The sequence below is a fragment of the Octopus bimaculoides genome, chromosome 13 (genome assembly GCF_046866305.1).
Source record: "Octopus bimaculoides isolate indiv1 chromosome 13, ASM4686630v1, whole genome shotgun sequence".
Classification (NCBI taxonomy): Eukaryota; Metazoa; Mollusca; class Cephalopoda; order Octopoda; family Octopodidae; genus Octopus; species Octopus bimaculoides.
The window spans coordinates 1,642,739-1,652,239 of record NC_142940.1 but is presented as its reverse complement, the minus strand read 5'-3'; the positions used below and the strand labels follow the sequence as shown (position 1 = coordinate 1,652,239).

General features: G+C 36.2%; 1 protein-coding gene across 2 annotated transcripts in view; it reads right to left on the bottom strand.

The window, feature by feature from the left end:
- Positions 1–860: 860 nt before the first annotated feature.
- LOC106868072 (uncharacterized) overlaps positions 861–9,501 on the bottom strand; it is a 73,461-nt gene continuing 64,820 nt past the window's right edge. For both annotated transcript variants that reach the window (XM_089361388.1, XM_089361389.1), the window contains 2 exons: positions 6,834–7,000; positions 861–4,164 (listed from right to left, as the gene is read on the bottom strand). In XM_089361388.1, the coding sequence (XP_089217514.1) occupies positions 3,274–4,164; positions 6,834–7,000 (1,058 nt within the window). In that variant the 3' untranslated portion in view covers positions 861–3,273. The remainder of the gene's footprint in view (positions 4,165–6,833; positions 7,001–9,501) is intronic.

The window sequence follows — 9,501 nt, the reverse complement described above, 5'->3', positions numbered from 1 at the left end:
TTAGCCGTCGTCTATCTGTGGTCTATTTATTTGTGGTCTGACTATTCGTCGTCTATCTACAATCTACCTTTCTATCGTCCAGTATCTTCAATCTATCTCACTGTCACCTATCTAGCTGTGACCCATTCAACTGCAGTATAACTGTAGACTTTCTAACTGTCGTCTGTTTTGCTGTGGTTTATCTTCAAGACTTCAAGATAAGTCATCCTCCTAGATGTGATCAAACCATGGACTATCGAGCAATGCAATGGTCTATCTAGCTACATCGAATTTTGCTCAGCCTGGCAATTATCTATTTCCCTGTGGTCTTTCTCTTAGTCAACGAAGTATAGTCTATCTAGTCCTGATCTATCTATTATCGAGGTAGCAATGGTCTAACTATTTATGGTATATATTGCTATGGACCAGTTGTTGTCTGTCTAGTTGCGATCTATCTAACTCAGACATAGCAAGTAATGGCTTTCTATATGCGGTCTATCTGAAACTAGTCGATCTAACTGTTGTCTATTTATCTATGCGTGGCGAGAGAGAAAGAGAAAACAAAAAAGAGAGAAAGAGATAGACTAAAAGAGCGAAAGAAAGAGAGGCAGAGAAAGAGAAAAAAAACTGGACAAAACGAGAGGCGCCGTGGAGAAGGAAGAGGAAAAACAGAAGAGTGAGAGGCGGAGGAGGAGAAAGAAGTAAAGATAAGTAAAGAGAGGGGAGGAGTGAGCAATGCACACAGACACACGGACACGCAGACACACCGACTGGGAGGCAGGCAGGCAGGCAGGCAGGCAGACAGGACGAAACGATGCGAAACAAAAAAAAGAACAAAAACACTAACACAGATAATAATTATTGAAGTCAATTAGCAACAATTATATTGAAAAGTGTTTGTATTTGAAATTTATTTTCGTTTTTCTACTGAGCACAACCTGAACGGTTTCCCTCCGTATAAATACTTGTCTCTATCTGGCTGTTAATACGCTTATGTACATACAGGAATTTTACATATAACGGTCAATGTTCGCAGGGTAAAATGGAAGAAGAGTTGACTTATTTATTGGTTCATTTGTTGTTGTTGTTATCTTTTTTCTTTTCTTTTCTTTTCTTTCTTTTTTTTTGTAAACAAAACAGGCGTCTAATGTTTTAACAATTCCTCTTGGACTCCAAAATCAGGCACACATTTTCAATGTCTTCATATTAGACGAGGCACTTGTAGGATCCCACAACATTTTTACTTTACTCTGATCTCATGTGTGTGAGTGTGTGTGTATGTGTGTGTGTGTGTACGTGTGTGTGTGTGTGCGCGCGCGCGCGCGTGTATGCGTGTATGTATGTGTGTGTGTAATAAAAGCTGAGATTTTAAAATCGAGATTACTTTGAATTTTGTCTTACTGCCGTTTTCAAACAACTATATTTATAATGAAATGTTAGTCTTACTGAAAAGCGGTAACGTGAAACTCGGAGTAATATCGTTCAAAAGCCTCGCGGTTTTCAAAGTATGCCATTATTCATTTTACGGTATGTGTTGAGTACTCTTTCCTCACATTTGTATATATAAGGACATATATATATATAGAGAGAGAGAGAGATAGAAATATATACATAAATATACTTATTATTGTAGTTGGAAATTCAATGCTTCACAGTGACATGTAGTTTCATCTTTATACACGAATCGTCAGCCTGAGATAAAAACCATTCTCCTCTGTGCGGGATTGAACTTTTTAACTCCAATAATAAACTTATATTCTATAAACGTATTCAGTTATTTCTGCTTTAGAGGTAGTACTACCTTGTGCATACAAACTACTCTCCTACAAACATACATGTATATATATATATATATATATATATATATATAATGTTCAGTTAATTGAAGGAAAGAAAATGGTGAGTGAAACAGCCGTTTCCATTAGTTCCCAATGGGTAAATTAAAGATTTAAACATTAAATTTGCATTTATATGCTGTGAGCATAATTTCTTCAGAGAAACGGCCGTAAGAAGTAAAAATTACCAATTTGTTAAGAGATAATTATTAACTTTCAACTCTCCATTTTCTTTCCTTCAGTTAACTGAACATGGATTATATACTAAATATATACCTATATTGCTTTAAGGAAATTCCATTACCCAAAAAATACGAGGTATAAAACCAGTATTTCCTTGGAAGAAACCATCCCTTTATGAGGTTAACATATCCTCTAAGCAAATTTATATATATATATATATATATATATATATATATATATATAGATAGATAGATAGATAGATAGATAGATAGATATATATATATATATATATATATATATATATATATATATATATATATACATACTGAAACCGGTACTAAAATGTTCTTAATGATAAAATTATTTTAGTATTTTCTATCTTGTCCTATTTTCCTTATACATATCAACTCTTGCGTTACTTTTCAACCTTCTACATATATATATATATATATATATATATATATATATATATATATATATATATATATATATATATATATATATATATAAATGCATATAGACTTATAAACACATACAAGCACACGTACGCGCGTGCACACACACATACACACACATAGGCTATTGCTGATCTTACCGACAAGCGACAGACATGACTGAGTTTCGTGTAAAAGTGTTCCCCTATCCTAATCAGACACGTACGTTATGTGTCTAAGTTGAACACTGCTAAAAGTAGCTTCTGTAGCAGTCATTTTTTAGCAATGTTCAGCCTAGGTTCATAGACATATCCATCTGATGAGTGTAAACAATCACTTCTACACGAAACTCCGAATCATGACGATCGTCTGTCAGCATAATCGTCTCGTCACCAAACTATATTATACACCCTCACTATACTCATATAGAAGAGTGCTCTTTATTTTAACTAAAAGCCACAACCGATCACACATATATGCATATATATATATATATATATATATATATATATATATATATATATATATATATATATATATATATATATATACGTATACATAGTATTAGCTGGTGTGACACAAATTCTTTGTACAGCTCTCTTATATCAATCATTTTGTCACTCGTTTTGAATAATTTCAAGCCTTTGCCACCGCCGAGTAGTTATTTAAACGAGACTCAATGAAGCCGGTGGCAAACTTTCCTTTACCGTTTCCCGCCTCCGAGCTCTCTTCAATTCTCATCACTAAGACATTAGGAATGATGAAATAACACCCTTTCCTACCCTCAGAAGTGTTTTCGCTCTCGTAATCCAGGTCTTTTCGGTTGATATTTTTTATGTGGTTTATGTTTCACAAGAATCTGTCTGCAGTTGATTCGGATAGTGTGACAGCGGTAGACATTGTGTTTCTGCTTGAAGAAGTGGTTCCGTTAGGGGTTCGATGCCATTTTCTAGTGACCCAGATGGCGCTACATCGTTAACAATTTTTGATTGCATTTGAACATTTTCTTGAGATTGAATTAAAGGTGTCGATAAATGATTTGTCAATTCTAATTGATTATCTGGGTTCGATTCTAGGTTTGGCTCCAGGGAAGATAACGGTGGTGGTGGTGGTGGTATCGCTGTTGTTCTTGTCGCGTCTTCTTTTCCATCAATTCCAATTATTACTGGATTTGTTGTTGCTGCAGCTGGTGCTGTTGCTGCTGCTGCTGCTGCTGCTGCTACTCCTTCGGTTGTTGCTAATTGAGTGGTCGCTGGTATTGTTGGTGGTAATGTTAATGTCGTCACAATGACGTCAGCTTCTTCAGCTGGTGTCTGTAGTAACGTTGGGGTTAACGGTGTTATAGGGGTTGTCTCAGTTAACGGGGAGGTGGCTGTGGAGGAGGGACTAACACTCCGTATTGGCTTGCGACTGGGTGGCGGAGGCGGTGCGGGTCGCGTTGGTCGTAGCAATGGTGTTGTCCTACCTTGGATTGGAATTTGAAGCAACAAAGATGGCGGTTCCACACGACGAGAGCTTAATCGACGCTGAGCATTATTATTATTGTCTCGTTGGTTCTGCGACAATGAACCAACAGACAGTCTTTGATCTGCGTATCCATTCTGAAGTCTTCCAGGAATATCCAGTAGAATCGATGGCGACCGCTGTTGGAAACGTATATGTTCAGCTTCACCAACCGAGGAACTGCCGGCTGTCGAAGTTCGAGATCGAGGTAGAGAAATCGTGTCTGTAAGCTACAAATAATAATTAGAAAATATATATAATAATAATAATAATAATAATAATAATAATAATAATAATAATAATAATAATAATAATAATAATAATAATAATAATAATAATAATAAACATTAAAAATACAAACATCATCAATTGGGGTAAAATTTGGGTCAGAAAATCTATTACCTTGTCTTATAGGTGTTTTATGCATGGCTGCGGTTCAATAACTGAATGAAGTCAAAGACAAAAGCAGATGCTATCGTATACTAGGAAGTGTCAACAAGTTTCGTCGTACATCGAAGTTGGGAAATATTTTAACGAAAAGATTGCAATGGAAAGCAAGAATTTCCTCTTTGGAAATTCTTTAACATTCACAGACAGAGATTCGTTCCGTTGGTTAAACAGAAACTGTTTTTAGTACAACATGACAGGGCAATGAGTCAGGTGAGGAGTGGAGAAGGAGCGGGGAGTAATTGTATGGGTGCGTGTGTGAGTGTGTGTGTGTTTGTGTGGGTGTAGGTGTAGGTGTGTGTCTGTGTGTGTGTGTACGTGTGTGTGCTTGTATGTATAACGGTGTGGTCGCTTGTGGGTGGCAGTGTTTTATCGTCCATGCTGCTAATGGCCTACACAACAAAAACTACTACTACTACTACTATTAAAACCACCACCACCACCACTACTACTACTACTACACCAACCAACCAACCAACCAGTCATTCCAGATGCTCTGCTCCGTTAACCTGTTCGTCCAGTCAATATTTAATGACACCTTCATTCAATAACTTTGTCGCTCTCCCACCCTCCCTCTCTCTCTCTCTCTCTCTCTCTCTCTCTCTCTCTCTCTCTCTCTCTTTTGTTTTTTTCCTCTTTCTGTTTTATTTTTTTTTATCTTTTCTTTCTTATTCTGACCGAACAACAACTCGTTAGCAATCGTTGATGATACTCTCTCATCAACATAATTATTACACACTCCCATAACACACACACACACACACACACACACACACACACACACACACACACAGACACAGACACACGTGTGTGTGTGTATGTATAAAAACAAATATTTACATATATACATATATATATGTATATATATAAACATATATATGCATATACATATGTGTGTGTGAGTGTATTTCTGTATATATACATATATATATATATATATATATATATATATATATATATATATATATATATATATATATATATATATATGCGTGCGTGTATGCATATATATATATATATCTATGTATGCATCTGTTCCCATGTGTGTATGTTTGTTCTCCACTCTTTATTAACTAATTTTATTCCTTCAACCTGTTTCCTATTCAATCAATTCAGAATTCTTCTCAACTCATTCGCAAATTTCCTTCTCTTCGTTATTCACTCTCCTCCCCCGCCATCCTTCACTCCCCCCACCCTCATTCATACCCGCCCATCCACCCTCAATTCCCTATCTTCTTTCTCTAATTATTTCCTTATCTCGAGCTATTTATTCTCCCACTTTAATATTTTACAAATATCTCCACTCCGCACACTCCACCACCGACACCTTCACCACCACCACCACCATCACCATCATCATCATCACCATCATATATGCATACATATACACATCAACAAGGATGTCCTATGTGGGTGCTCGACTTGCAAGAAATAATAACCAAATACTTCTCGAATAATATTCCGTCATCTTAGAAAAGAAACCCCCTGTACACAGGACGGTCACGGTTGGGCTGTCTTTTGTCTACTGGATGAAGGCTGACTTAGGGTTAAACAACGCTATCTACCCGGTAGTAAACCCTCTTCAATTTTCTACCAGCCACCCGTTACAATTTGTATATTAACTGTAACAATCTCTCCTTCTGTTTTTATCTCTATCCACCCACTTTTCACCCGTTTGCCAAGTTAACAAGTTTCTTAAATATCTTTATTCCTTTATTTATTCAGAAAATATGATAAAAAAAAAAAAAAGTGACCAATTTAGACATATTGGGACAAATTGGTAGACGTTATAAAACTCTGGCACGTGACTGCCGTGTGTATGCATATGTGGATGTGTGGATGTGTATGTGGATATGTGGATGTGTATGTGGATGTGTGTATACATATGTGAATGTGTGTATGTGTACAGGTGTACGTGTCTGCGTCTATGCTGTTTCTTACGCGGATAGGCTATGGAGGTTCATGCATATTCATAAAATCTCTATCACGTGACTATAGCTCGCGCGCGCGTGTGTGTGTATGCGCGCGTGTGTTCGGGTGTACACGTATGTAGGTCTATACTATAATCTATATGGATATGTGTCGTATGTTTTTAAAAGATTTTGTCATATGACTAATACATTTGAATAATTAGAGCGGGCTTAGACAAGAATATGATGAGAAGAAGGCATGGATATGTAGAGGGGGGGGCTGTTAGAGAAGAGTGATCCGCAAATGCTGGATCGGTCGGAGGTAAAGGTGAGCAAGTGAAAGGAGCGAGAGCATGATGCAAAAGAAACGTAAGGACCGTTTGGGTGGAGTCGGGGGAGAGAGACAGTGATTGGTAGTAGCAGTAGAGGTGGGTGATATGAAAGGTAGCAATAGAAGTCATTCAGAGGGAGGGAGGTGAGAGGGGGAGAGAGAGGGAGCTAACTGGCAGATAAATAGGAAAAGGTAAAATTCATTGTCTGACCTCTGAATGTGACCTTGACATTTGTTGGTCATCTATGTGAAAGTTGTTGTCTTGTATATCTTTGCTGACTCGTTTCTTGATCATAAACGAACTGACTCGAGGTTTCAGTCTTTGTAAGGTCGGAGTCTCTCTCTCGGTCTCTTCTTCAGATGCTTCGATCAAAGACGCTGGAAAACAGGGAAGCGGGAATGGCATATAAACAGAGAGAGAGAGAGAGAGAGAGAGAGAGAGAGAGAGAGAGAGAGATACAGAGAGAGAGATACAGAGAGAGAGAGATACAGAGAGAGACAGAGAAGCAGAGAGAGAGAGAGACATACATAAATATATACATGAACGTATGTGTATGTGTGTCCAATTACATAGATAATCAGATAGATATAGATTGGTACATACATATATATATATATATATATATATATATATATATATATATACGTGCGTACGTGTGTATGGATACAGGTAGATAAATAGATACTTAGGTACATAAATATATATACGTGTATATATGTGTGTGCATATTGACAGATGAAAAGAAAGGTATTTATTGGATACATTGATATATACATATATACATATATATATATATATATATATATATATATATATATATATATATATATATATATATATATATATATATATATATATATATGAGTGAGATAGATAGATAGATAGATAGATAGATAGATAGATAGATAGATAGATAGATAGATAGATGCGCTCATACACATATGCATTCATGCAATCATGCACATATGCGCATATACATACACTATGCACATACATCTGCATACATACATGCGCTCACGTATACGTATGTTTATATCATTGATACATGCATATAAATATACATACGTCCATTCATACATGGATACAAACATCCATATACACACGTATGTATGTCTCTCTGCTTCATGCACGTGTGTTTGAAAAGGTTCAACGAAAGCGCTCACACATTAGAAAAATAACTTCTCAAAAAAGATTAGTAACATATTTATAATAGATTTCAAAACATTTTTTTTTTTTCCAAATAATTTTTTTAGAAAGATCGCCTCCCGGCGTTGCTCGGCAATGGTCTTAATAGGTTCTACCATTTTTTTCGTTGTACATCTCTTTGAATATTTTTTTGCGTTAAGTTGCAAACAATGTCACATTGAGGAAAAAGTGATTCTTCCCAAGTGACATTTATTAGTTGAACAACTAAACGCCGGGCGAGGCGCTCAAAGTTCGGGTAATGGTGGTGGAGAGAAATGCTTACAAATCGCACAATGTCTTGCTATCATAGGCATTTTATCCTATTAGATTGGGGTTGAACGGATATTGTCTAATTATGGAAGGATTGGTGTAAACGGCGCGAACTAAGTGCCATTAGTCATTTTCGCACGCAAAGGAGTAGGAGTGGAAGGTTGACCTAGACCTAGCCCTCTGCAAAAAGGTGAAGCTGTTGGAGGGGGAGGAGTGTCCATGTTTTGCAGTTTTCTGTAGAACCCGGATGCACAGGGACAAAGAATAAATACTTTCCAGAAATGACGCAACATAGCGGTTCTTTTGCAAAAAAGAGCAAAAAAAAAATCAGGTGTTCCTTCGAACAGCTTTCTTCGGTGTAACTCTGCAAAAATGCGAAAAGGTGATGTCTCACAGTATTTTGTAGATGTGTCGCAAGTTAAATAAAGAATATTAACCAAAAATAGTTTTAAACTATTGTTGAGTCATCTGTACTGTTCATGTGCGATTTGGACGAATTTGGTCAAAAATGGGTGATTTAAGGGCAAAAAAACCGGTTTTCTACTCAGTTTTTCGCAATTGCTGGTCAAACGCGGATGAATTCTGTGCATATCGGAGTCTCTTAACGTTATCCTTAGGATGAGTGAATAGGGTGCAAAGTTTGAACGCAATCCACCGAAGCAGTGAGAAGATTTTGAAGGTTTAAAGGAGGAAAAAAGTGTATAAAATCGATTTTTCTTTTCATTTCTGTTTTTTTTAGAGAAAGAGAGAGAGAGAGAAACACACAGACAGACTGAGATTTTCACAACCAAGCATTTGAACGATGACGAACATTTCTATGTGAAACTTTAAGTAATGCGAGTCTCTTTCCCTGTAGGAATCATGTCGGGTGAGTCTTCCTTTCTTTTTATTTTTTTTTTTTCGTTCTTCATTTGTAAACATATCTACACACACACACACACACACACACACACACACACACACACACACACACACACACTCACCTCTAATGGCACAGCAAATGAAAAATTTGAAGATTTGTTTTTAATAGTAATTCCCGAGCATAAATGAAAGCAATAAAGTGTTGCTAAAATAATGAATGGAAAGTTTGAAATTGGAACAACTTTAAGACGAGGTTTTTTGAGTTGGCATTGCAAGAGTTTAATTTCAGGAAGTTCATGTTTCTTGCTCTGATAATGTGACACACAACTGGTCGGTTGTTATAGATTTCTATAGCTTCTGTCTTTCAGTGAAAACATTCAATATTCATGAGCTATATGCATATATATATATATATATATATATATATATATATATATATATATATATATATATATATATATACGCACATATACACCCTACAACATATATATATATATATACATACACACACGGGTATATGTGTGTATGCATAAATGTATGTATATAAAAGACGGAAGATATA